General features: G+C 36.0%; 2 protein-coding genes across 2 annotated transcripts; both read right to left on the bottom strand.

Moving 5' to 3' along the window:
* Window positions 1-871: 871 nt before the first annotated feature.
* LOC109041284 (uncharacterized) lies at window positions 872-14676 on the bottom strand. The gene is made up of 7 exons (XM_019057575.2): window positions 14399-14676; window positions 13162-13284; window positions 12311-12430; window positions 11560-11746; window positions 10702-10873; window positions 9903-9982; window positions 872-8129 (listed from the first exon to the last, which is right to left on the bottom strand). The coding sequence occupies exons 1-7, from the start codon at window positions 14422-14424 to the stop codon at window positions 5970-5972; spliced, it is 2868 nt and encodes a 955-aa protein (XP_018913120.2). The 5' UTR covers window positions 14425-14676; the 3' UTR covers window positions 872-5969.
* A 2374-nt stretch (window positions 14677-17050) lies between these two features.
* LOC109041303 (BTB/POZ domain-containing protein 2) lies at window positions 17051-26376 on the bottom strand. The gene is made up of 7 exons (XM_019057609.2): window positions 26210-26376; window positions 24621-25024; window positions 23864-24020; window positions 22925-23103; window positions 21506-21820; window positions 20316-20541; window positions 17051-19464 (listed from the first exon to the last, which is right to left on the bottom strand). The coding sequence occupies exons 2-7, from the start codon at window positions 24998-25000 to the stop codon at window positions 19282-19284; spliced, it is 1440 nt and encodes a 479-aa protein (XP_018913154.2). The 5' UTR covers window positions 25001-25024; window positions 26210-26376; the 3' UTR covers window positions 17051-19281.
* Between the last annotated feature and the right edge of the window lie 1332 nt (window positions 26377-27708).

Here is a 27708-nt window from a genome sequence, read left to right as displayed (position 1 = left end):
CAATGAGAGGAGGATAAGGTGATAGACCAGAGTTTGTTCGAGGAATAAAAAAAAAACCCCATTAAATTTAGGCACAGATCGGGAGAGATAAGTTCGATCAAGATCTTACAGATTTTTGGAAAACTTATGATGCTCAACTGGTCCTGTTGCTCTAATCGATTGGAATTTTAAGAAAATCTGGCAGATTTTTACTTTATCAACGGTATGTTCTCACCTAGTAGAAAGTACATGATAAGGACAAAACTTTTAAATCCCTGAATTTTCCTACTTAGGTTTTCAAAAATTACTCATTGAAAAGTAGGGGTGTCGAGAAGGGCTGAATTACGACCCATCCTACTTAATTTCCAATTTAACTATTTTTTGCTATGCATCATGACTTGGTCATTTTCAGCCTCCATTAGGGTCTAATACTACCTAAACAAGAGTCTGACAGACGATTTTGGCGAAAAGTGTGGATTTTTCAGCATTCAACTGCAAACCCCAAAACCCACATTTGTCCCCAAAAGTCAGCCTTCAGACACATGTTCAGGCCAGTAAGTGCTAGACCCGAAAAGAGGCTGACGGTGCTAAGATTATGATGCATTCCCTAAAATATAGACCTTTAATAAGACAAAAATCGAAGAATTGAGGAAATTCAGGGTGGGCCCAAGAACGGTTCTCATTGATACCCCTCCTTTTTATTTTGAGCTTAGTGCTTATGTTCTTTGAAACTTTAAATTGGGGCAACAGAACCGAAAGAAATCAGCGAAATCAATTTTCGATTTTTACAAAAATTAAAATTAATTTTATCTAAAAGTTGCCTGTAACATTTCTCGAACAAACACTGGTTGTTATATTAAGTAGGGAAAGTTGCATGATAAAGAGCCAGATATGAAACTGAGATACAAAACATGAGTGATTTTTTAGAACAGCTTGAATTATACTTTTCTATTGAACTACAACATGATTCAGAAGATGAAAAAATCGACCAAGTCCTCTGCTGAAATACAGGGTAAAACCTAATCTTAAAAAATGGGTAGTAATTAAAACATTATTAGAAATGCGATTAGATTAAAAATGAATTGTTTCCTGATTGCCATTGACTTTGATTAATTCATAAAAAATCTAAACTTAGTGAAAAATAAATTGAATTTTTCAACAATAAAATTTATCACAATCGCTTCAAAAACGTGACAAAGAAAAACACAATTTCCATAAACACATATTCAACAGAAATAAAAACTATCGATAACTACAAGGTTGAAATTAAAATTAAATAAAAAATTATACAGCGATACATAGCCTAAAAAGTTAAAGATAAAAGTGTAAAAAGGATCTTGGGAAGATTCAAAGTAAGCAACTTGATTGAAATTAAAATTACAGACAAACAGCAATTCAGAGCAATAAAAATGACCTCAGGATAAATCATGAGATATGAAGTTAAATAGATAAAAATGTCTCATTAGAAGAAAGATAATTATAAATACATGCACTGGAAATAAACAAGGTACAGAAAGTTATTGTACATATGCAAATTATCTCTGCATGAGCTCGTTCAGTGATTCTTAATTCTTGAAAAGTGGAGGATGCACTTAGTTCTCAGGAATTTTTCTGATTTTTTTAAAACAATATTAAGTTACAAAAAACGCGTTCAAAGATGCATATTTTGAAGTCCTACTGAAACATGCAGTGCCCGAAAAATCAAGATGACATAAAAAAACGTTCATCCTGTCACAGGTATTCTTAAACCCATGCAACTTCTCCATTACAATTTATGGTCTGGGTAGCGGTTACCAAGGATATTTTCTGCCACCATCTTGGCTTTCCCAAGAGGTGAAGGTTTGTAAAAAAGCTGACAAAAATGCAACTTTCAACTCGTTTTTGGTGGCTTCCTATCTTCTTTTTTTTTAAAAAAAAAAATCAGGGTAATTCCTGTAAACTAAGTATACCCTTTACATTTCAAACACACAAGAACTAAACAAGCTCATTGACTTGGGAATGACTTAGGTATTCAAAGTAGGGAAACTATTTTGCACACTTAACAAGAGTCAATTAAAAAGTAATTGGAGTACATCTACATTTTAATGGAGCTATGGAAATAATACTTGGCCCCAAAGTCACAGAGCGGGGATGGTGAAAGTTGGTTAAAAAGATTATTAATAGAGGACATTGATGTGACTTAATTATAGAGAAGACTTCAAGTGGGAATAATGTAAATGCAAAAGACACAAGAGTAAAAATTTCGAGTGTAAAACAGCTTGAAAAAATTTGAAGCATCAGACGATCTTCTTTGGTTATTTTTTAACTTGTTCTTGAACTGAGCTCATTGTACTCAGCTAGAGCTACCTACTTCCAAGTAACTGCTTAGTGGATTATGCCTTCAGGATAAAAATTTATCAACGCACCATTTCATGAGAAAATTAAGAATCTGCAAATTGTTCTGCGGTCATTTCTTCTTTCTACTGAACAATCTAATCATTCCACTCTCACAGCTTAAAATTTATACTCTGAGGGTCAAAGGGTTTATTTATATTTTAACTTAATGATCTAATTTTTTTTATTGGATTGCTTACCTCCAATAAAGGTTCTCCTATTTGTAAAAATTGGAGTAAAGAAATTCTTGACGATACAATAAAAGTGATTCATTATTTATCGACATCACCTTTTTTGGGAACAGTGGCATAACTCTTTTCCGCTTCTCTGGAAAAGTAGTTGATTTGATTTTTACAGTGACTAAGGTAAAACATAGAAAACAATCAAGGAGTTTAGTTCTGAAAACAGTCCCTTCAAGGTGGGATACGTTCTAAAAAGTATAATGTTGATTGCTGAGGTTTCATGAAAAAAATACATTTGATTTTTCTTCTCTTCTTGTCACAGCAGACAGAAATAAATGAAAAATCTAATACTTAAATACCATCAACCATTTGATGAAACAAGCTGGGCTCATACATAGGCAAGGCATACATACTCTTATTCCAGAAACAATCAAACATTCACAAACACACACATGGCAAAAACAATCATTGAAAAATATCAGATTGCATGAAAATGTAGATTGCAGAAAAATCATTCATAAATTGTTACGAAAGTTACTAATTTCCAAAATAAATAATGCCGTTTCTCTGATAAGAGACGAGGGTGAAGAACTTGTTACAAACTTTTAATAGTTGCCCTCTCGTTAATTTCTTTTAATTTTTTCTCTAACACTGAGCTCATTTCAGAAGAAGCTCTGTGCTGCTCTTGCTTGTATTAATGCTTACGTCACCAAGCATTATCATTAATACCAAATTCTTGACTAGTCTCAGTCACGTTTTCAGAGAAAAATTTTAAAAATGCAGCATGCACTCAGTTGAGCGATCCAATAAGAGCTTAGTCCCAGAAATTTCAAAATGACTTTTATACACCAGTCACGAGATAGAACTACATTTCAGAAATAATATAGCAATAAAATTAAGAATACTTTAGTCTCCTGTTCGATTTAACATGTGGCAAACATATCTACAACCTAGAATTGCTACGCGCAGATACAATCTGCATTCTACAGAGAAGAGCCTCATTGTACAACATTTGAAATTTCCATACAAAAATTAGGATTTGGCTACGATCATACATTTTGGTTCATATCATACCAAATTAACAATTAGATATTTTGGTCCTTTAAAATTATAAGCAAATCAATGGTACTACTATTATACAAAAGAAAGTTTAAAAAAGATTCTACTGTAAATGATGATTTCAAGTACTTTGAAAATTTCTAAGATTTTGGGAATTTCCAAAAAAATTAGCCAGGAGGAGATTCAATTGATGAATCAATGGCCAAAGTGTGTGACCAAGTATCTCCGTTTGGGACGTTGCAGAATTCTTGTCTTAATTTATCTCAACTCAACTCCTTGAAAACTTTTTTGATTTTACTACTCTATCTGAAAAATATTCTGCTTAGATTTCAAGCTACAAAGTTAACTTGTCTCTCTTCAAAAAAATAAAATAGGTTCAGAAATTTTGAGCCACCACTATGTAAATACAAGGTTTCACACTTTGATCATCCATCTCCTACTAAAATCAGGATGAGTCAAAGGGCAGGATTTTAGAGTTTCACAGGCAGACAGCTTACAATCAAAACTTAGGACCAAAACCTACATGTTAGACACATAACAGATAGGAAAAAATTGAATATTAAATTCATAAAAAGAAACTGGAATTCACCTAATTTGCGGTGGTTGTTTTCTTGATTTCCATGAGGCTTACTGCTTTTGGTTGTAAAAAAGTTAAATGATTACTAATCAAAAGTGTAACCGTAACCTTGAAAATGATCATAACCTTAACCAGAAGGTACCTGAAAAATCTGATTTGCTGGTCTTAAAACTTACACATACTTTAGAAACCTTTATGAACTTGTTGATTCATACTTAATTAAACCAACAAACTTACGAAAGAACAGGAAAAAAGAAGGTCTGAGATCTAAGAGAATTATTTTTCTATACAAGAAGTCAGTCTAAAAGCTACACGCCATTAACACTCTTGAACTTCATCTATTCTTGATGAGGCAAGGGTTTTCAAGTCAGCCACCAGATTTTGAGACAGCCGAAATAACAATGGTTTAAAAAACACACTTTTTGAATGAACAAAAAACTTAACTCTTATTTTAGAATTGAATATTTTGTTAGAGAGTATTCACAGAATAATCTCTGATCTCTGATCATAGGCGGAACAGTTGTCAAGGTGACAAATTAATGTGAGGTTTGATTTCACAGTGACTGAAAAAGAAGAAAAAAGGGAGGAAGAAAGAGAGAGAGGAAGGAGTTGAAAACAATGCTGGCTGAGATTAGTGTAAAGGAGCACCAAGATAGCGTTGAAAATGTGTAAGCGCAGTTCATTCAATGATTATGACAAAAAATTCAGAAAGAAAAAAAATTCGGTTTGAATAATGAACGCCTAAAAAATTTTTTTGAGTATTATCATCAACTACTCATCAATCTAGAGCCAGAGAGAGAAAATACAAGGTGTTTGAATTTCCAACATCTTGGAAGGAGTTCCATGAGAAAAAGCAAGGTAAGTTTGCATTTCTATCATCTTGGAAAGAGAACCATAGCGTAAGTGGGTACAAAAGTTTTTATAATCAATTTTCTCGTTAAACGGTGTGAAAAAAAATCACACTTCAAATAAATTTAAAAATTTTATTTCATGCTGAATTATGCCATAACAATGGACATTACAGTCCATTTTCCGTACTTGGATTAACAGGAATATTGATTTCATATCGTATTCACCCACGCCACAGTGTAAATTAATCGGAAACAAAAATATTTCCTTCAGAAAGTACACTAAAAATCATAAGAAATTTATATGCTTCATGTGGATGGAACAGTGAGAGGAGTATGAAACTAAAACATAAGAATTAAGAGGCTATGCAAAGTAAATAGTCCTTTAACCGGTTGCTTTCTGAAAATAGCACCTCAAACTAACAATGAAATCAAGTAAAACTGAGAGTGCAGGGGTACAGAATATGCACTTGTGCACTGCTACCAATATTGTAAGAAAATTAAACATATTTAAATTATCTCTTAAAATGTAATTTGAGAAGATAATTAAGAAACCTTTTCCGGAGAAAAAGTACATTTATTTTTCAGTGAGGCAATGATCACTCACTTCAGGCATTTTAGGTAATTTGCTCGGATCAAGCTTCTTTATGGCTTTGTGGAGTTTAGCTAGAATTTAAAATCTCTCTCCTTTATCTAAAAATGTTATTAAGTTTTTTAATTAGATTTACTCCATTTCCGCATTTTAGAAAGAGCTACAGAGATATCTACATGTACTTTGGAATTACTTAATTTAAACCTACTTATCATAAGTTCTCCTTTTCAATTCCTTTAAATAAAGATAATCAGTTCGAGGGAACACGATATAGGCTTAAATCCAAGGCTATTGAGAAATTTTCACAAAAATTACCAAAGTGCAGGGGAAAAAAGGGGAAAGTTGGAACTCTAAGATACTTAATCAATAGGCATAGGCGGTAAACAAGGAGAGAAGACATCCATTGTATCTGTGCAGAGACCATTTAGCCCCATATCAACATCACCTAGCAGGCAGTCTAAAGGTGTGGGCATTTGGTCTGAGTGAAGAAATGACTGGAGACTATTCGTGTCTCGTCGACCTAGGTTCACAGAGCAATTAGACCCAATAGGATCATCACTGCACAACAGAGAACTGTCACCAGAATTGAATGAAGATTCACCATTCAGAACATCCATATACAATCTGTTTTTATCTAACTCAGCATCTTCTTCATAATATGTTAACATTTTATCCAAATTATTATCTGAATCCACAACCGGGCTTTTAATTCCTGATAGGAATGGTTTTTCATCCAGAATCATTGATACCCCAAGATCATCACCTGAAATACTCCTGTGTATTTCTTTTGCGGGAACAGATTTTGATCTGGGACTTCCATAACTATCGAAGGTGAAACAAGCATCTGAAAAATTGTTTTGAAGCCCATTCGGAACCTTGATTGTTGAAGTCTTTGCGAGTGCTGCAGAGTCTTTGCGTACCTCACTAAATGAGAAAACTGGGGAATTTGGCGTAGAGACAGGAGAGATTGGTGGGAGCAACTTGCAGTGGTTTTTGGGTTTTGACATTTTGACTAAGTCATTGAAAGATGGTAAATCGTGTGTTTTTTTGGAGACAGGACTCGGGTTCCCTATCAAGCTGTTAGACTTGCAAGTGGTGGAAACAGACCGAAATCTTGCTGGATACTTGGTAGATGCTGAGTCGGAGACTACAACAGCACGACTGGGTGTCGTCCGCGGGGATATAAATGGACTTTGGATACTTGTGTCACAAGATGATTTGGAGTTCTCTCTCATTCCGTTTAGTGGGGAAGAAGGTCTTGGTGAAATAGGAGTAAAATTAAATAATTTACAGCGTGTGTTTGGGCTTGGAGGAATGTTCAGAGGAGTTTCCAAGTCCCGCACACCAGAATCAAAACTTGCTTGTCTTTTGAGGACGACAGAGCTTGCCGGGGATGGTAACAGGAGATTGGAACCATCGACAATTTGAAGCTCTGTGATGCACCTATTAGGTGGATGTGCTTCACTTATAGATGAGGGTTGGTAAAATGGAACAGAGCTTTTGCTTGTAGGAATTTTATTTTTCACTCCTTTGACCAGCACCATTGAGCTACGACTATCCTCCAATAATCCATCGACATGACTTAAAGATACAGTCTGATTAGAGAGGTCTGTTACTTCTGTTGATGAAAAGTCCGGCTTGAAGTACTGCAGCAATTCTTCGTCAAGTTCTTGAGAGTTGCCTTCACCATTCAAGTAAGTATCCAGCGCGTCTTTACCCAAAGCATCCAGTTTTGGCAGAGCATCATAGTTCAAAATGTCTTTTGGTTCGTCTTTAAGCACAAGTGACGGCGCTTCACTCATACTAGAATCAATACTTTTTTCAAGGAAGTTGGTATTCTGGCCAGTTGATTCTTTCCCAGGCCTGGGTTGAATGGGCTTGTATTGACGTGATGGCCAGCCAGAAGTCTGCTTGATTACATTTGATGGAAGAATTATGATTTTAGCAACTTGACTTGGCCCAGATATTTTTACAGGTCTCAGTCGTGGAAGTGGTAATTTTTTTTCCGTACTCTGAGAAGTGACAACAAAAGAATTCAACTCTGAAACTGTGTTACCGTTTGAAGAATTTGAAATAAGGGCTGATAGTTGTTCTTGAGTTGAACTGATTCCTGAGTCTTGTAAATTAATGTTCGAAGATACATTTGAGTCAAATGGATTGCTTACGGTCTCCAGATCTTTGTCCGATAATCCATAATCACCAATCACATCTACTGAGACTGTTCTAGAAGTAGATTTGTACATGTTAGTGGAGGGAAGATCTACACTGTAACTTCGACTGATATTTGAGGATGCCTCCCTTGGTTTACCACCATTGAGATCAGTAGAAATATCGAGATCAAGCTTAGTATAACTACAAGTCAAACCCTTATCCTTAGTCGGAGGATACTGTTTGATATCACAGATAGTTGTACACTTTTCATCTGCAGTGCGATTGGGTGTTCCATCTAGCCCTGGAAGTTTTCTGGGTTGCTTCGTTCTATTTGATTCTGACTGATCTTTTTTCCCTAGCGTTGGTCCCTGGAACATATGGAAAATATTCAGTAAAAAGCACCATAAAAACGAAAAAAATGGAAAGTATTACGCCCTTTGGTGCTTTGCAACAAGCTTAAGAGAAATTTTTGTATTTTTAAATGCTTCATTTCCTTAAGGATGCTTCTCCTGAACTTAGGCCGAACAACTTCAGGGAACTCAGCTTAAGTAGTTGAACGAACTAGTTTTTGCTGGAGGACATCCTGCCACACTTCATACTTTGAATGGAAAACTACTTGCTACATTTTGAAAACTTCCATGATATTTTTTCTTTGTGTAAAAATTGTTCTGTGAAAATTTCGAGCCAAAAAAAAATAGGAGCATAAATTTTGAAACACCAACAAAAAATGAGTATTTGTAGTTTCATTGTCCATATGCTTGCCAAGTATGTTTTCCCAAATTACCCCATCATGTAGGTGCCTCTTACACCTACAATTTATACTGTTTCAGTGAAAAAAAATTGAAAACTGGCATGGCCGCCATTCTGAAAATATTTGAGATAAGACTTACGGCTTCTTTGTGTGCCTATTTTACTCATTACCAACTCTAAATATGAAGTCATTCCAAGGAAATCTAAAGAGCTTCTAATGGTGAAAATACTGCAACCTCCTTCTAAAATTTACTTTGTTTAATTGGGAAATACATAATACAAATTGTGAATTGGGAAATGCATAATACAAATTGTGGTCGCTATTTTAAAGATTTTGGAGGTAAAACTTGGGGCTTTTTTCTGGCCTAATTCAGGATGTGGAATATCATTCAAGTCAAAAGACCCCTTACACTCCTGGGAAAGTGCACCACAATCAATTTTTAATTCAATTCATCTAAAGATGCTGATCAAAAGTGATCATAGCGCCAACTTTCTATGATGCACCGTTTTTGCACAATACGCCCAGAATGCTTCGGCGATAAAGAGTCAAAAAGAATAAGGCATTTGAGAACAGGTCTGATGTGAATAAGGAAAAACGTGGTGAGTGTCTGTCTTCTTATCTATTCCTGACTACTCTGGAAATATCTCCCTCCCACTCTCGTCCATTTGACATTCACTGTTTTTCTCCGACTTTCCGACTCTTATGCTCCTCAAGAATCTGATTTGGATGGTCAAGCAAAAAGGCGTGCATAATTCGAAATTTGACGGCCACTCGGTGCTGGAGTTCCTCTGATTTCATTGTTGAACACAGCAGACCATTCACTCGAGTGCTAAAATGAGGAATCTCATGTAAAAGTAAAAAAAAAAATAAAATCTTTCTGACTCTTTAATGCCGAATAATTGAAGCGTTCCGGGCATATTGTGCGAAAACGATACATCGTAGAAAGTTTGGCGCAATGATGAGTTTTGATCAGCGTCTTGAGATGAATTGAATGGAATAAAGAAATTAAAAATCGATTGTGGTGCACTTTCCCATTAGGGGTGTGCGGGGTCCTTTTGTGCCAATTCAACAAAATCTGAAACACTTACCTCCACTGAGAATTTAGCATCACATGAACAAATTTACAAATACTTATATGCTCAAGCTCTTAATTTTAAAGGAATGTCTTGCAACACCTTCAAATACTTACCTTCTTAAATTAACCAACCTCAAAATTCATTTTTTAAGATTGACAAATCTTTTTCTTCCTTTCTCGATGAATTCTCTCACACATTCACAAAATCAAAAACAGGAATTACTGTATTTTAACATTTGTGCTTAAAAATAAAAGAGAAAATCTACATAATTCTGAAAACAACGATAACAGAATGTAAAATGAAAGGTGTATTACCGATATTTTCCTTTTCCTGGTCTTTGAATTGTTTTTGGTCTGATGTGGTGAGATTGCAGTATCACTACCTTGAGAAACATCTGAAAAATTAAAGATGCTATCACTAAATCGCAAACACTATAAGAACACTAGCAAAATATAGAGGAGGACGCTAAAACAATAAATTTGGGCTTAAAACCAAAAATTGCATTGGGTTTGTGGATGTGCTTTTGTCCAGAGGTGGGTGCATCTGATGAATGCGCCTCATCACACTCACTGTAAGCTTTAATTACTTAGAAAAATGATGGTTCTTTCAACTCTCATTTTTCCCACAGCCAGCAAGAAAAGGATAGCCTTCCTCGATCAGAGATAAAATATTTCATCATTTTCGCTAGAAAATACGTCTGAATTCAGCCCTTAATTCAGCCTTTAATTAAGAACAGGGAAAGATTAATTTGTACTTAAAGCTTATCATGCGTAAAGAACATCATGTAAACAGATAAAGAAATTTAGTCGACGCCGGATCTTTTCATAACCCATGCTCTTTCCATTGAAATGAAGTTGGAAAAAAAAATTTAAGTAGTTTGGCTGATCTTCGAAAAGGAGAAGAGGCAAGAATTCCTGGGGTGAAAAGAGTTTTAAGATTAGGATGATTGTTGAGGTAGACCTTATTTCAGATAAATAATAAACCCTCCTCATCTGCTTGTGTTAGTGGCAGTTATAGCATCTATGCAAGCAGAAAAAGAAAAGTAAAATTTTTTGAAACTGGCTCTATTCCTTTAAAACATCCGTTCAAAAAGTGAAGGCACTGAAAATTTACCTGTTTCTTTTTTAATTTCACTTGAACAGCCATTCAGGAGCACACTTGACCTACTGCCTCCACGATCACTATTCACAGATGCGCTATTCAGATGGTTGCTTGATTTCTCTTCTAGGGTTTGCAGGACAGGTGCAGACTTTGTGTCATTCTTCCCTGATTTTGTCTCAAGTTCCTGAAAATAAATTTCCTAGATAAAATGAGTAATTCATAACTCACATATTTTAGAAAATACGCTCATGAAAATTCAACTTCAGTAAGTAAGAAGTTCTCAAACTCTAGTCTGCTGAGATTCACATGTATGAGACTTGCAAAACTAATCAAAATATGTTCTAATTTTTTTTTCTCTTTTTTGTAACATTTTATTTTTCACAAACAATTTTTTATTTTTATTTTAACATTTTTTTTTTTTTTTTTTCATTCAAGTTTATTAATGTTATTTATAACATTTTTGTGGGTGAATCATACAAGGGGTGTGTCTGATATTGTAGGTCAAATGTTTCAAAGGTCTAATGCAGATTGAGTGTCCATGAATTGGACCGCGTTAAACAGAAAGGAACCAAACCACATCAGCTTTTGCCAAATTTAATTGGGCAATTTAATTTTTTAAATGAGAACAGCTGTACAGATTTCCGTGTGAATTTTAATGAAAAATCTCCATAGTTTGAAGAAATTTCCTTAAAAATTTCAAAGGAATTCGCACAAACCTTCTCTCATAAAAAATTTAATTGCCCAGTTAAATTTGGCAATAGCCGATGTGGCTTGGTTCCTTCCTGATAAACTCCATCCGATTAGTAATATTAAAAATACCTAGACCTTGAGAGTTTAAAAATTAAAATAAATAAATAGCTGACATCTTACCTCACACAAGTTCTCTGGTAAATATGGACAACTCAATGACCTTCTCTTTCCAAGTCCAGAATAGCAATACCGAGAATTACCTCGAGTGCCAAGCCTTCTGGGACGTACTTCAGGAAAAACTTGTTTCATCACCTTCCCAAAATCAGCTGTGGATAACGGTTTCATGCTGTTTAGGGCGCAATATTCTCTGCAAACATTGTAAAGCAAGTTGTGCTATAATAATAAAATAGTATGGAAAGCCTGGCTTGGAGTCAAAATTTCTTCGAATAAGACGGAATAAAAATATTTTGCAAGATTGCTCAGCCACCTTGCTCAGGCCTTTGTGAGCTTTTTGCTCAGCCACCTTCTGGCAAAAGTACCACAAGTACCAATTGAGCGTCAATCTCCAGACCAAAGCAAAAAGGAAAAAGTTAATCGCAGCTATTATAAGCACAACAGAGACTTGAAATTTTTCATACAAATTCAGAATAACTCAAATCATCTACCTAGTTAAGATACAATTTAAGCAGAGGAGCTAAGTTAAGTGTCCATTTCTGTTTTCAGGGTTAGATTTCTTTGCACTTTGTTCTTCAAATGAAACTGCTTCTTTCAATGCAATTGAGCAAACCAAGTCACAGATACTCTTGGAAAAATATTGTGAAAATTAGACCAAGAATTGTGTTGCTTTCGCAAAGAATGATTGTAAACCATAATAAGCTACTCAGGCACCATTAGCTTTGTCATGCATTAAGTTAGGTACTTTCATACTTACAAATACTCTGCATAGATATTCTGTTTTGGTAAGGAAACATTTTTATCTTCTATGAAATGCGTTCGCACCCAGTTGATTGTTTGTGTGATCTCAAATCTACTGCCAAGTGGGTTAACAGGACTGCAAATATTTGTAAAAACGTTTACAAAATTATTAAATTGATTATGGAAAGGTCATTATAATCACAATTTTGGCGTCAACTTCAACAAAAATAATTGAACACCTGTAGGTGCCTGTGCTTACCATACAAGATGACTATGATTGTTTGAAACTTTTTGACCTCAGAGGTTTTGTTACTCCTTGGAGTTTTTTCATATTCAAGATAAACAATGAGACAGGTCTACTGGGAGTGACAAGAATATTGGACATTTTATTTTAGATTTTCCAGCAAACTCAACTTGCGACAAGATAGTGGAAATACACCAGCCCATGTACAATAACATTTCTCATGAGGAGTTGGTAAATGACCTGCCAAAAGTTTCTCTCTCGGAGATACAGAACTAAAGCCAACTATGGCCTCTTTCACCTTTGAAAACGACAAACAATTGAAGAATCATTGCCGAAAAAAGAGAATACTGCTACTTAAACTTTTCCATCTAATACATAAAGGTTGTTGCCAAATTTTCTCAGTTTACCTTGTTCATCCTTCTTCAATCTGCGATCTCAAAATCGCTGACGGCAAACTAAGGGCTGGCTCTGAATGTTTGATTTCAACATATGGTTTTCATTTCATACCCACAGTATGTATATATTCCCATTTAATTTTACAACTTCAAACAGAAGTTCAATGGCTAAAAAAATTTTGTCTAGCCACTAGGTACATTCAAAGCATTCTGAAACTGAATACTTACGATTTGAGCGGGTTGACAAGAGGCTGACCGGTTGGAAGCTTAAGGTAAAGGAGCAATTTCTCGGGAGGAGTAAGTTGTGACACAGACTCTAATACCTGGTTGACATTTTGCAGCGAAAGAGCACTGTAACATAAGGTGTAAATTATTAATTGCTGCACATTGAAAATAGAGAAAAAAAAGAAAATTGAGAAGAAGCTGAATTCCAATAAATAGTGCTGCTTGCCAATTCTTTTTGTACTACACTCAAGGCACGCAAGTAAATGACTGAACATAGTATAATAATCTGACAAAGGAAATCTGATTAAGTTCCTTGGACAAATAGACAGTGAGGCAATCATTTTTGGATAAAAGTACACTTTTAAACCTGAGAAATTTGTGTGTGTAGTTGAACAAGGCAAAGAGCATATCTACAGTGTAGGTCGGCAATCACATAACTTGGTTTTCGAGATTGCAGACTTCCAGTCATACTTTATTTTTTTAACGGAAACTCCTCGATGGCAATTTTTTAAAACTGCCATGATTTTTCTTCTCTGTGCGAACAAAATTCTACGTAAACTTCACGGAATGGTGTCAATTTGTTCTCCTTTAAAAAAATAACATAGAGGCGGAGATTTTCAGAAACCGTGAGCGAGATATGTGATTGCGGACTAATGCTGTCCATGTACTGGAAATCATAAAAAAGTAGATGCTCGTAGGACTAAAAAAAAATGGATCATGAGGAGTCATAGTCATCGGTGTAAGAGAATTGGGCGGATGCTCCAATAAACAGAATAGTGATAATTATTTTGATCCATGAATGTAGTAAATATATCAATGAGGTTTGCAGTAACTGCCCTTAGCCAAGCACATTTCGTAAGTAATTAAACAAGAGTCGGGATCAATTACAAAACTGGGCCATCATGTGAGCAGAACAGGAGTACCTGATACAGGTCCAGGCTTATTGTTGAACTGGTTGGGGTAGGTCAAGATGGAACTGTTTGCTTGCTTCATGCTTAAATGAGGGTAAAGGATGCGGGTGCTATGGGGAACTAGAGAGCTACAAAAAATAATCATGTTGAAATGGAGGCAGAAGTACCTACAGCATACTTGAGACTGGGTGAAGTGATATTCCCAAAAAGAGAGGAGTACTTGGTCCTGATGGGAAAATATGACTAAAAGTGAGCGATAACGGCGACCGTTCAATTGGACGCTGAATTAATAGTACTTTACGATGATGTAAGAAAGTTGAAGTATGTACCTTGATGTAGAAGGAGCTTTCGGCATTGTAGCAAATTGATTTCAAGGGTTCAAAGCCCCTATGGAAATCGGACGGAGGGTTCTATCATGAGACCAGGAACGCGACGATTTTCGAAATACATTATCGTAATCGCGACGGAACAGACGAATCCACCCATTACACCATGAATATCAGTAAAAAATCATGCCGACAAAAATTCATTTCACCGACCACAGGAGTCCGACACTGACAACAACCAAATCCTCCATTTCTCGATGATCAGCTGTTCGATGTTTTTTTCTTTATCAGCAGCTGATCACTGTACACTGTTGCCGCTTGACTACTGTCATTTTCTGGACACCAGAGTCAAAGTACGGATCAAGGAGGCAAAATTTTATGAAAAATAAAATCGTGAAATTTCACATGAAATATAAGTCATGAAGGCTACTTCCATTTAAATCTTCCGTCACACATTCATACGGCGCAATGATACAACTATTTGAACTCTCCGGAATGCGTGAGGTATCACGTCGCATTTGAAGGCGTTTTCAAAACAGCTTAGTTCCGATACCCGGATTATCGTTTTGCGTTTTGCATAGTTCATATTCTTTTGTTATATTCCGTACCACTCGTTTATTTTTAATCCTCGTAGAAAAACCACCCATTTGTAAATACAATTCTAGCTGAAGCGCACTTCAGCGATGCATTCACCACTGCCAAAATGTCAGAGGAAATCGACAAGCCCAGCGTGCATGAAGGCAGGCCCGCCGCAAGGGGGGATACTGGGCCCCTGGTACCGGGGCCCCGTGTTACCCGTGAAAAACCACTACGAATTCACATGCAACCCTTGTTTCGTAAGAAAAAGTGAAAAATTTACCCTATAAATTTCGCATAAGGTGAATAGATTTTCAGAAACACGCTGCGGCACTGTAGGATTCTTCTTAAATTTTCAAAGAAGTATATACTTCTTGGAAAATTTCTATCTATTTTCAAGATTTTCAGAATAGAGGGATATTTTTAGTAACTGCGTTTTATTTTCTTCCGTCGTCAGATGCTAAGAGTCTCCAGTCTGGGCATCCTCAACTTCAATGGCTCATGGCTCAACTCCTTTGCCATGGACAAACGAAGGGGGAGTCCAGGGGGGCCTGGTCTTTTTAGAACTGAAAATAGTATCATATGCCCCCCTCCCCCCAAAATAAAATTAAAAATGTTCCAGATGTTTTGAATGCAACAATTCGCAAGTATTTTGTGCTGAAAGTAGAAAAAAAAAAAAAAACATAATTATTCCGCAGAAATTGATGGACAAATCCTTTATGGAAGCTTCAAAATGCGTCCGATTAGTCGTATAAATTCTAAAATTTCTCGGAAGATGCCCCTCGGACCCCCCCTTCCGTGCTTGGGGCCCGGACCTTAAAACTGGTACCAGGGCCCGAGATGGGATGTGGCGGGCCTGAATATAACACGAAATTTTATGAAAAATATTGTGAGGTTTGTCTCTAATTGTGAAGCATCTGGGTTTATCTTGGTTTACCCGTGCCTTACACGGGGCGCTACATTCCATGCAGTTAATTATTTAATTAACCCAAAACCATAAAATAAAAACACTATAATGACAGCAGGATGCCAAGTTGACGCCAAGAGGCACACACCACTTTGATTGCTAAGCTCGCTCACTGCGTGGCTCTCATTAGGTCGAGTTCGCCTTCAATAACGTTGACGGCAACATGCGTGGCTTGGAAGCACAAATAGTTGCTCGCAGTAACTTCGCCCCTTTCGCTCTGTCCTGGAAAGAATCACACGTTGGTTGGACTCGACTTGTAGGTTTTCATCCTCTCTTGGGGACTTCATCCAACTTTTCCACTTTGTCTGTAACAAGATTTTGGAAGCTTTTGCTAGATTGAGCAGCAGCTAACTTTTCAACCAATTAAAAACCTGGGATTTTTCGTGAAATTTTGGCAAAGAGTCAGAACAGAATGAACAAATACTAACGCTCAAAATTCTGTAGGAGGCTCTTCTTGGTTTAATGTTCATTTAATTATGTGAAAGTATTTTATTTTACTTAAGTTGTCTCTAGTTTTCCATGTGCTTTATTTCCAAATCTTTTGACAGAATAAATTGGTTTACCTGCAGTGTTTCTATTTGTATCATTGATCAAATACCTACAATAAGGCACTAGAACCTAATATCAATTATTTGAGAGCAATAGTCGAAACATCAAAGATAATCTCAGAGATAAGATTATTCATGAAAAAAGTTAGAGGTTGGGGTAAATGAGAGAGCATGTTAGAGACATTGTAATTGGTGAGATACTGTGAATGAAGCAACAAATGATTTCAAGATGAATAACTTCTGGCTTTTAAATTAGGTATTATGGAAATAAAATTTGGGTATCATATCGATCGACTTCAACAGAAACAGGTCAGATCGCATTTTGAGAGGAAAATGGGATGGATAGTAAATTGGAATTCAACGAGTTATAAGTTTTCTCCTTTTAAAAATTAAGACAAGAAAAGAAATTTTGAAAGAAAAATAGTTACATAAGAAACTTGTGTCCTTAACATTGAGTCTTAAGGAGAAATACAACTTCAAATCCCTTTTTCTTAGTTTAACTTGATGCAACTTGGCACGATTCTGTTGAACTCAGTCCATCTCACATTTGAAAAAAAAAAAAGATTTAAAAATATATTGTTTATTTTTTAATATAATTTGAATGTTACAAAAATAAAGGTACAGAAAAAAAGAATTAACAAAAATTAACTTAGAAGAGATGCACCTAGAAACATGGTGGGTCATAAAGAACGAGATGTACCTGTCCATGGCTGGACTTGGAAAGAACGTATACGGTTCAAAATCTTTCCTCTCATTACAAATTTCAAAGGGTAAAAAGTCAACCTTTTTGCTTGATATCTGTGTAGAGTATTCTTCAAAAGGAAAAAAGAAAAACTGGAAAGTTCTCAAGAAATTATGTTGATGAGTTTTCTGATTGGAAAATAAGTATAGGTAACGACTAACGAGAGATCTACCACATCATGAACTGTGTTACTTAATCATGTTCCTATTTTAGCCATTGATAAGTAAGGAATATAAAGAGGTGAAGTTTAACTTCGATATTAAAATGAGTCACTGAATACTGGAAAATATGAAAATAGGAAAAAAAATACAAAATTATAGGTGGGTTTGAATATTTAGGAACAAAAGCATACATATCAAAATAAATTTCATTAAAAAAATAAAAACTAAGGGACTAATGAAAGGTACCTACGTCAAATTGGCACTTTACTTCATAAGAATGAGGGGATCGAGAGGAGAAATTACAAGAGTCATTCAAATGATAAATTATCGCAACCCATCAAGCATAGTGTATTCATGGATTAAAGCTTAGAAAATTTATCCTCCATGAGAAATCTAGGTACTATCTGAGTTTGGAAGGTGTATCATATTAGTTGTATCATGTGCTATGCATTTTTGGTTTCTTCAAAATGTACAGTTTACAGCAATTAAGAGTCTCACATCGATGGTGAAACTCTTAAACTATGTATATCGTATGCAGTGTTTTAAAATCATCACTCCTGTTTTATCTTTTTGAAGGAGAAATAATAAGCATCATTCCTTGAAGTTTCACAGAATTTTCTTTGTACAGAAAAGGAAAACTGCGGAAATTTTTAAGAATTGCTCTTCAGCCATTTTTCAGTTAAAAAATAAAATATGGCAGGAAGTCTGCAACATTGCAAACTGAGATATATTGTTTAGGAGTTCCACCATTGACATAGTGTATGCTACTAATATGATTACCTGCGGATATTTTCTGCTCGAATAATCTCATTCGAACATTCTCAGTGCAGTGGTAAATTCATAATAATGTGTTATATAATTTTGTTCATAATAATTCTGAGGGGATGTTTGCTTCTAACTCAGGAATTTGCGTTTTCAGCATTGGATATGCCATAAGATGAAGGGATAACAACACACTTATTACTAATTTGTATGAAAATCTCCCTTCTGAAAACAGCCCAAAGGAGGATCCAAAACTCAAGGCCAAGAGTACAAAAATAAAACAGATATAACAGTAGTCAATGGCTTCAATTAAAATAAAATTTTCTGATAAACACATTTTCCCTGCAAAATTTTCTATACTTTGCAGTATATAAACTATGAGACCTATTAATTAGAGCAGTAGAGGAACAATTGACATGATACAAGACTCCGCCTCTACAATCCGACAAATAGCGTGAGTAATTCTGAAAAGCTAGCTGACATGAACAAAGATCCTCACACAAAAACCTCTTAATGCTTGTCCGAAAAGCATAGCGGTTTTTAAAACAAATGCACTTGAGCATGTTCCAGTCAGTCTTACTTAAGTATATACATGCTCTGTTTAACTCTTAGGTCAATTTTTAAGAAAATAAAGGCTCAAAGCCAGGCTGTAAGTATTCAAGATAAAACTGATATTCAATAACAAACGCAAATTAATAGTAAAAAAGGAAATTTTTTTGGGTAATAATATAAAAAATGTAAAAAAGAATATATAAGCTAAAAAAAAAAAATACAAAAAAATGAGCCTCTCATTCATGGCAAAAAAGTGGGGGAGAAAAAATGGGAGGGGGCGGGTGAGGGGAAAAATTGTAGCAAAATGCATTAAAAGACATTTGACATAGCTCCATATTTGAGGGTATCTAAGAATAAAACTCAAGTTGGTTCTAAGTTCAATGTTCGAGCTCATCTTATTAACCATGGTAGAAAAAATACTCTCTTCAAAGAAAACCTATTGGACAGATAAAAATAGTACTGACACCAGAAAAATTTAAAAATTCATACTCTAAGAATAACGCAAGGAGGGGAAAAAATAATGCTTGATAATAACCAAAAAAGAAAAGGAACAACTGAAAAATTATGCTGAAGAGACTTCAAACCTGGAACAACAGTTCGGGTATTTGCCCAGAGTAAACATTTGTTTTTTTGCCTCGGTCATTTTCACATATAGCAATATCATCATTTTCATCGTAAAATACAAATGTAACTTTATCTGCAAGATTCAAGTTTACAGACACAGTGTCAAGCCCATGACAGCCGTACAGGAAATACTCTCCCTGAAAAATATGAAGAAAACATTTTATGCGTCTAATAAGAATCAGAGTTACAATATTTTAAAATAGTTTATTTTGATTTTCACTCTGCTAAACAAATAATACCGACTGAGAAACTCCCCAATAACGTATCCCATTAAAAATCTTCACTCATATTTTATGACAAGAAGTCTGCAATGTCGCAAACCGAGATACAAGGTTTAGCAGTTTCACCATCGATATAATAAGGCAATAGTACATGTTAAACAAGTGATTCTTGATTCCTACTAAAAGAAGGTAAATCAAAATGAATAATAAACGTTGATAAAAACATTGAAATGATAATAAAAATTGATATTGACAAAAAATACTTACTCTTGCTTCTCATAGTATCGGAACATATAAAGTTTAATTGAAGATTGCAAGGGTTGAATCCACTTTGTTCATCAAAGCTGTAATTTATGGATACAAATGATTGCTGCAGAATTGCTGCATTGATTTTAGACGTATTCATTGTAAGCAAAACATGCTCAGAGATTCCATTTCTGTGTTCAGCTTGACAATGTTTAGCTTAGTTTTTTAATTGAAGTAAAACTCCGGATTTCCTTGGAACAGCCCTTGTGTGTGATGAACTTTAAAAAATTCAGCAACAGTTACTATGATTTTACGACTAAACACAACTCATTTCATGAAGAATTCATGCACAAATTTTCATTAAATGACGACTCTCCCCAAAAACATTTGCCCCTACTTTTTCATGCTTCACCTTATACACACTCTACAACATTTAAGGATGCGATATTTGGATTTTGCAGCATTTTGATTTTTAACATTTTTGACCACGGTATACTTACACTTACTTTAAAGATTCTTACCTTGATTTTAACAATGAGTTGATATTGGATGTCAACCCCCAAATGAACTGGCTCATGAAATAGAACCCTAAATATTTTCTCTGAACCATCATAAAACCCTGCAACTTCACCCAAGACGGTTTCATGTTCTTCGACTAGCTTCATTTCAATATGGAAATCAATTTTATGGTCTAGACAGCCGTATAGTCCAATACCAAGGAGAGAGACCTCGCGGTTGATCATGAAGCTGAAATAGAATAAAGGGAGTTTTAAATGCCATTTGAAAAATTCCACTCAAAATAACTAAGAGATTCATTTCTGATTAAAACAATTTCTCACCAAGACAAGCCAGAGAGTTACAAGGCAGGCTCTGATTAGAAAAGTAATGCAGCCAGAGTTTGAGTTTTTTACTAGTTCAACCGAATTCTTACCTAATTATTTTCTAGAAGTATTTTTTTGTAAGTTAAAATTAGATAGAATTCTGATGTAATTTAGTGGGTTGGGCACAATTTTCAACAGTGATTGCTTTCCATGGGTCAGTTGGATTACATTTTGCAATAAGGAACCACTATTTCTGGCCCATTTTAGGAACAACATACATGCCATTGGTTTCCCTATGCAGATATGTGCTTTTATGAAAGAGCCAGTGATAGTGGTTCCTCATTGCAAAATGAAATCCAGTAGCGCTGGTCATAGAATCATGTTTTGATGGTTAAAGTTTGCAGAGCAGCAAAAAATAGTAAGATCTGTTCAAATGCCGAGTTTCTATGTCCAATGTTAACTGAGATATTGCTCATCGAAAAACACTGCAAATGACGTCATTTATTGCAGTAGCACATACCATGGTTTAACCACCTTGGTTTCATATATCAGTGATACACACATTAGCGCTAGTTGCTCGATGTAAAAAAACGGATGAAACTAAGATGGAAGAATCCATCGGAAGCACAACCGCAGGATGACATCATGGGTCGTGATTTTCGATGAGCTATATCTTCATTGAAATTGGACGTAGAAACTTGACGTTTGGACAGATCTTACTATTACTTGCCAAGCTATAAGCTTAAACCATCAAAATGCAACTCTGTAACAAGCGTAACTCACCCATTATTAACATAAAAACCAAAGTTGGTTTAGAGGAATATGGTAAAAGAGAAAAAATTTTCATTTGAAATTACTTCAAGGTAATGGGAAAACCATTTGTAACTTACCCAAGATTATGGATACTCGGAGAGCCACCATACGAGCCTCCTGTGACGATTGACTGAAATCTACTAACAACCAGGGATGCTTGACGTGGAATCTTGCTGAACTTGTTGTTTTGAGGTTTTGACTTTCCGATACAATCTAACAACACGGAATTTGCTTCTGCTTCGGAAAGAATACCAGAGTCCATAACTTTGGAGGCAAAGTCTTCGGGATCCATCAATGGGAATCGCATCAAGTATAAGGCATCTCTTAAAACATGGCGCTGATTATCAGGGTTGATTACCAATTTCTTTCTCTCACATTCTGTTTCGGACCATCTGGAACAAAAATAATTGTGGATAAATAAAGCTCTAGCAAACAGCCCTCTCTTAATCATTATTAATTGGACTGATTCGTTAGGCATATGCGACTATCCAAAATGCAGATCCTAACAACTGAATGATACAGTCTGTGTAACTTTTTGGAGTTTGTTGATTTTTTCACTGAATTTTCAGTATGAAAATCTACAGTACAACCCTGCGAAAATTCCTTGCCATTATCCCATTACAAGCATCATTCAGTAGTAGCACTGTAGCCTTTTGTCAACCTTCATGACAATGGGCCTGTTGCAAACTTTTGCTGGAGCAAAAATAAGAGTCGTTCCTTATAGATGATGTCTCAAAAATTACAATGAGCTCATTCGCAAACTCTGAAATGCACTCCTGACTTCACAATCTGCATAAGAAATTTGCGTTTTTTTAAGCTTCTCACTTCAAAAAAGATACTACGGCACAGATGAACATTTTGTTAGGAGTCATTCCATACAATCCCTGCTCAATATGGCCGATGCTTTTGCGCATAAGTTGAGGAGAGCATGCGGTCAATCGAGGCGGATATCTATCAACACGAGAGAAATGTGAATGTAAAACAACACATCGATTAACTTGTCGATTGTTATCAGGTGGTTAGAAGTTAGAATAATCATCCCATCACATGTGTTTTGGCGGATGAGCGTCGGCTTTGTTGAATATTGGGTAGTATCCTTGTAAGCAGGGGTTGGATGGAATGACTTCTCTAACGAAATGTTCACCTGTGCCATAGTATCTTTTTAGAAGCGGGAAGCTCGAAAAATGCAAATTGTGAAGTAAGGGGTGCATTTCAGACTTTGCCGATGCACTCATCATGATTTTTGAACCATTTCCTCTGAGTATCAACTCTTACTTTTACTCTAGCGAAAGTTTGCAACAGGCCCATTAGATGAGAAAGACAAGCTTAACTTTGATTTCCTCTTTAAGCCTTGATTGTACAATAAGGGATTTCTTGAGCTGAAATAAATATCCAAAGTTGAGCACTCTTAGTAGTATGTAAGTGCACTAGCATAAAATTTAGGAAAATCAATTAATCAAGGAAAAACACAAAGAAGGAATGAAATGGGTACCAACCTCAACAAGGCATCAAACAAATGAATTTCAACTATTTTCAAATCGGATCGTTTCAAAATCAAGCACAAGGTTTCATAATCAATATTCAGAAAGTCATCGGCCATCAGAGCTTCCTCTGTATCACCTGCGATGACCTTCAAGCTTGCGTCAACTACTTTTTGAAGATCAAACAATCTTGCCTAAAAAATCATAAGAACCAAAAAAAAATGAAAAATAAAACTGAAATCAGGTACTTACTTAACAGGGAATTTAGTTCAGCTATAATTTTTAAGCTGCATACTTAAGAACAAATGATATAACAACTGCAACTTGATGGCCTTAAATGTTGTGCTGCGCTTATAAAACTGATAATTAACAATCCTTAATGACAGTGATAATAAAGGAACATTAATTGAGCATGGAAGTTGATTTAGGGGAGAGCTAGTAGCACTGATGCGTTTTTTGGAAATCATTACGGACGGATACTTAGATGGTTAAACTGTAAATTCCTGCTGTGTGCAAGATTTTCACTTGAAGCAATCACAATTTTCTTACTAAGTAGTATAGTTTTAAAGTCATGATTGGGCTCTCTTGAAATATATACCTCCGCAAAGTCTTGGATTAATGTAAGTTTTGACTTAGGATTTCAAAACATGAATCGAGACTTTTTGTTCTTTGCATTTTTACTCTGGGCTCAAACCCCTCCTCTGACTGTTTGGGCATAGGACTTCAGACACCTGAGTGCATGTTTCGACAACAGCCAATATAACCACCTTTGATACACAAGGTATCCACTTTTTTAACCCTGATGAGTGGAGGTCATTATTGCTCCAAAAACTATGGGCTTTGAGCCTAAGTAAATGGAAAAATTCATCTAGAACAGGTATATATTATGACTTAATATTCAGATTGTAAGTATCTACTTAAAAGAAAAATTCAAAGTGAAGAAGGAAACCTTACTTGGATCAGGATACTGAATGAATTTTCCACACACAACTGATCAAGTAGAAAATTTGCACACCTGTTCTCTAGAGCGAGGATAGAATATTTTTTAGCAGCGTATAGGACGGAGGAAACATTTTTTACCGTCAGGGAAATATCATCAGAGTACAAGAATCTGAAACACACGGATAGATGAAGAAAAATATTGATAAAAATACGTAATAAGAATAGACTAAGGTTAGTCCTGATTTGTAAGAATTAAATTAAATTTTAATAATTTAAAAAAAAAAAAAAAATAATACTTACTCATTTCTTAAAAATTTCAATAAATTATAATGAAGGACTGTCTTGAGCTTATATTTGAAATTAAATAACTCCAAAATGACAAGCATCCTGTCAAAATGTTTTTTAAGGCTTATAGGAGGAAAAAATACTTTGATTACGTCAGTTCTATTGAAATTTTCTCTTCAGCTAAGTTTTCGACATTGTGGATGCAAGAATATTAAATAACAATGGTGTTAGTCAAAAATCACATAACTTGGTTTGCGACGTCGCAGACTTCCTGCCATATTTTATTTTTTAAACGGTAAACTACCCAACGGCAATTCTTTAAAACTGCAGTGATTTTTATTCTCTGTGCGGAGAAAATTCTGAATAAACTTAAAGTAATGATGTCAATTTATTCTCCTTTAAAAAAATCACATAGGCGCAGAGATTTTCAGGCACCGCAAACGAGATATGTGATTGCAGACTTACGCCATCGATAAGTACTTACTGGAGCATTTGTTTGAAAGCCGTTGGATCGACATCAGGTACCGTGATTTCTGGGCGGTCAGTTGACCATTTTTCACTAAACATAGTGAGAAAAACTACACTGCTGGCAGCAAGTACCAACTTGTGAGCACTTATTGTTTGACGGTTTGTGTCCTGACCCACAATAAAATGAGCATCGCAAAAGAGACTGTTCTGAAAAATGTACTCAAATCGTTCCCTGAGCTCAGATTTTGTTGATTGCCAATCCCAGGCATATTGGTCAGGAATAGTTTCTGGTGTTGAACAGTTTGATGAGTTTTCAGACTGAGTCGTGGTAGAATTAGTCTTAGACTGATTGCGGTTTTTCTTTGACTTAGACTTTGACTTCGACGGTCTTGTCATTTTGTCTTTGATACTTGCCTTTTGCTGCAAAAAAGAGAGTAAAAAATTGGTTAGATACCTCAAAAATAAAATAAATACCTGTTTTTTCAATCCTTCTTGATTGAATCAAAGTACTGAATAATCACGAAAGTTAGCCTTGATTTTAATCTTCATGCTATCAGACATTCAGACATTTATCAGACATTCTGACATCTTGTTATTAAAAATGCCAAAAAGCTCATAACACAATGAGATTCTTCCAGAGAAAAAACCAAGGTCCATGTAGACCCAGGTTAGTCCGTAAAGAAAGTTGAGTGTGATATTATTTGGGAAACAGCAGCAAGAGCTGACCACGTTACCAAAGGCTTTCCCCGATTTGTTTGTCTAACTCTGCTGTTCCCCAATCTGATCACATTGGTCTTGTGCCAATCGGCAAGAGGGAGACTAAGCTACAGGGCAGCTCAAAACAGGAAACATTTGGAAAGTGAAACAGCAAATCAGGGAGGGAATTCGTAGCTAGGTCGGGAAATTCCAAAGAAGCGTCTTGCTAATGGACTGACCCCGGTCTATCAAACTTAAAAAAGCAGCATCAGTGACAAGCAACTAGTGTATTTCTGATGCTTGAGCATTCCACGGGTGCAACTGCACTTGAAATGCGCCCACTTCTTCGCAAAATTAAAAAATTCTAGTTTAAATAACATAATTGCTGAATTGAAAAAGAACAAAACCTACATTAATTTCTTCGTTATGGTTTCTAATGTGAATCCTCATTTTCATTAATATCACTTATCTTGATTGCTCTCTGCTTTTTCCTTTCTTATTTCCCCTCCTTTTCTTGCTTGTTTTCCTCACCTGTGCATTCTGTCTCTACTGCGCCCCATTTTATCGGCGCCTGATGCAAAAGCTCCTCTTGCTCATAGCTTGTCACAACCTCGTATATATGGGAACGCTGTCTGTGTCAGCAACTGATAATCCCATGATCACATCGGCCGAAAAGAACATCCTTGGTCAAAATGTTAAAATTGCCAAAACCCCCAACGACTAGAACAGTGAGAGATGCTCAAGAAGATTTTAAGGTTTCAGCCAAAGGTAAGGAGCAGACTCTACAATAGATCTCAGAGACCCGATAACAGCCTGCCTAATACACCTGCGATAAAAAGTCTGGTTGTCATGTTCATACATGCTAAATAAATGTTATTAAGAGCAGACAATAAATACTCATTAACTCACTTCTTTGAGAGCAAGTAAGTTCTCTGGTTGCAAATCCTCAGCTTGAGTGATGAAAACTCGAGATCAGAAACTTGAGGGAAGATGTTGAAAATTGAGAGCACGTGCTAAATTATCGCCCATGAGGACAGAAGACCAGACAGGAAGAGATAAAAGAAAGGAGCAACTCAAACCGAGCTGATAAGTGATAAGTGGGTTGTGTTGGGGTTTAAATAATAATGTAAACAAACGTTCAATGGCAACACCGCGATGTTCCATAGTCAATTAGCCAATCGCTGACGTTTCTTTTTCCCGCGCGAGGAAGCACTTAAATAATTTTGAGCGCCGGTTTTAAAATGACGGCTATCATCCACCCTTTCAGACAGAGCACAGGGGAGAATTGAGATGTTGCATGTGTGAGGGATTTGCGATTTGACTATTCATTCTTATGTAAAAGTTTACGAGAAACACGATGGTGCCACTGTTTTCTCTAAAATCAACTCCCAAGCTCAAAAAAAAGCTCTCAAAGTGAGGCCAAAATGGAGGGGATAACCCACCCTACCCTAAGAGTCCACCTCTACACAGGCCCGCCACATCCCATCTCGGGCCCTGGTACCAGTTTTAAGGTCCGTGCCCCAAGCACGGAGGGGGAAGGGTGTCCGAGGGGCATCCCCCGAGAAATTTTAGAATTCATACGACTAATTGGACGCATTTTGAAGCTTCCATAAAGAATTTTTCCATCAATTTCTGCGGAATAATTATGTTTTCTTTTATACTTTCAGCACAAAATACTTGCGAATTGTTGCATTCAAAACATCTGGAAAATTTTTATTTATTTTTTTTGGGGGGGGGGGGGGGGCGGCGGCATATGATACTATTTCCAGTTCTATGAGGGCCAGACTGGAGACCCTTATCATCTAAGGACGGAATAAAATGATACGCAGTTACTAAAAATATCCCTCTGTGCTGAAAATCTTGAAAGTAGATATAGAAGTTTTCCAAGAAGTATACTTCTTTGAAAATTTAAGAAGAATTCTACAGTGCCCCAGCTTGTTTCTGAAAATCTATTCACCTTTTGCGAAATTTTTAGGGTAAATTTTTCACTTTTTCTTACGAAAGAAGGGTTGCATGTGAATTCGTAGTGGTTTTTAACGGGTAACACGGGCCCCCTCCGGGGCCCCGGTACCAGGGACCCAGTATCCCCCCTTGCGGCGGGCCTGCCTTCATGCACGCTGGGCTTGTCGATTTCTTCTGAAATTTTTGCAGTGGTGAATGCATAGCTGAAGTGCGCTTCAGCTAGAATTGTATTTACAAATGGGTGGTTTTTCTACGAGAATTAAAAATAAACAAGTGGCGCGGAATATAACAAAAGAATATGAACTATGCAAAACGATAATCCGGGTATCGGAACTTGGCTGATTTGAAAACGCCTTCAAATGCGGCGTGATACCTCACGCATTCCGGAGAGTTCAAATAGTTGTATCATTGCGCCTTAGAAATGCGACGGACGATTGCAATTGAAA

This window comes from Bemisia tabaci, chromosome 1 (assembly GCF_918797505.1).
Source record: "Bemisia tabaci chromosome 1, PGI_BMITA_v3".
Classification (NCBI taxonomy): domain Eukaryota; kingdom Metazoa; phylum Arthropoda; class Insecta; order Hemiptera; family Aleyrodidae; genus Bemisia; species Bemisia tabaci.
The sequence above is the reverse complement of the archived record's forward strand: the minus strand, read 5'-3'. Positions and strand labels throughout refer to the sequence as shown.

Coding starts and splice junctions, on each gene's coding strand:
- LOC109041284 (XM_019057575.2), bottom strand. CDS start 14,424: ATGCCGAAAGCTCCTTCTACATCAAG. Junction 10,874..11,559: donor TACCAGAGAACTTGTGTGAG/GTAAGATGTCAG, acceptor ATTTATTTTCAG/GAACTTGAGACAAAATCAGG. Junction 9,983..10,701: donor TGAAATTAAAAAAGAAACAG/GTAAATTTTCAG, acceptor TTAATTTTTCAG/ATGTTTCTCAAGGTAGTGAT.
- LOC109041303 (XM_019057609.2), bottom strand. CDS start 25,000: ATGACAAGACCGTCGAAGTCAAAGTCTAAGTCAAAGAAAAACCGCAAT. Junction 21,821..22,924: donor TTGTTTGATGCCTTGTTGAG/GTTGGTACCCAT, acceptor TTTTTGTTCCAG/ATGGTCCGAAACAGAATGTG. Junction 20,542..21,505: donor CCGAGTATCCATAATCTTGG/GTAAGTTACAAA, acceptor ATTCTATTTCAG/CTTCATGATCAACCGCGAGG.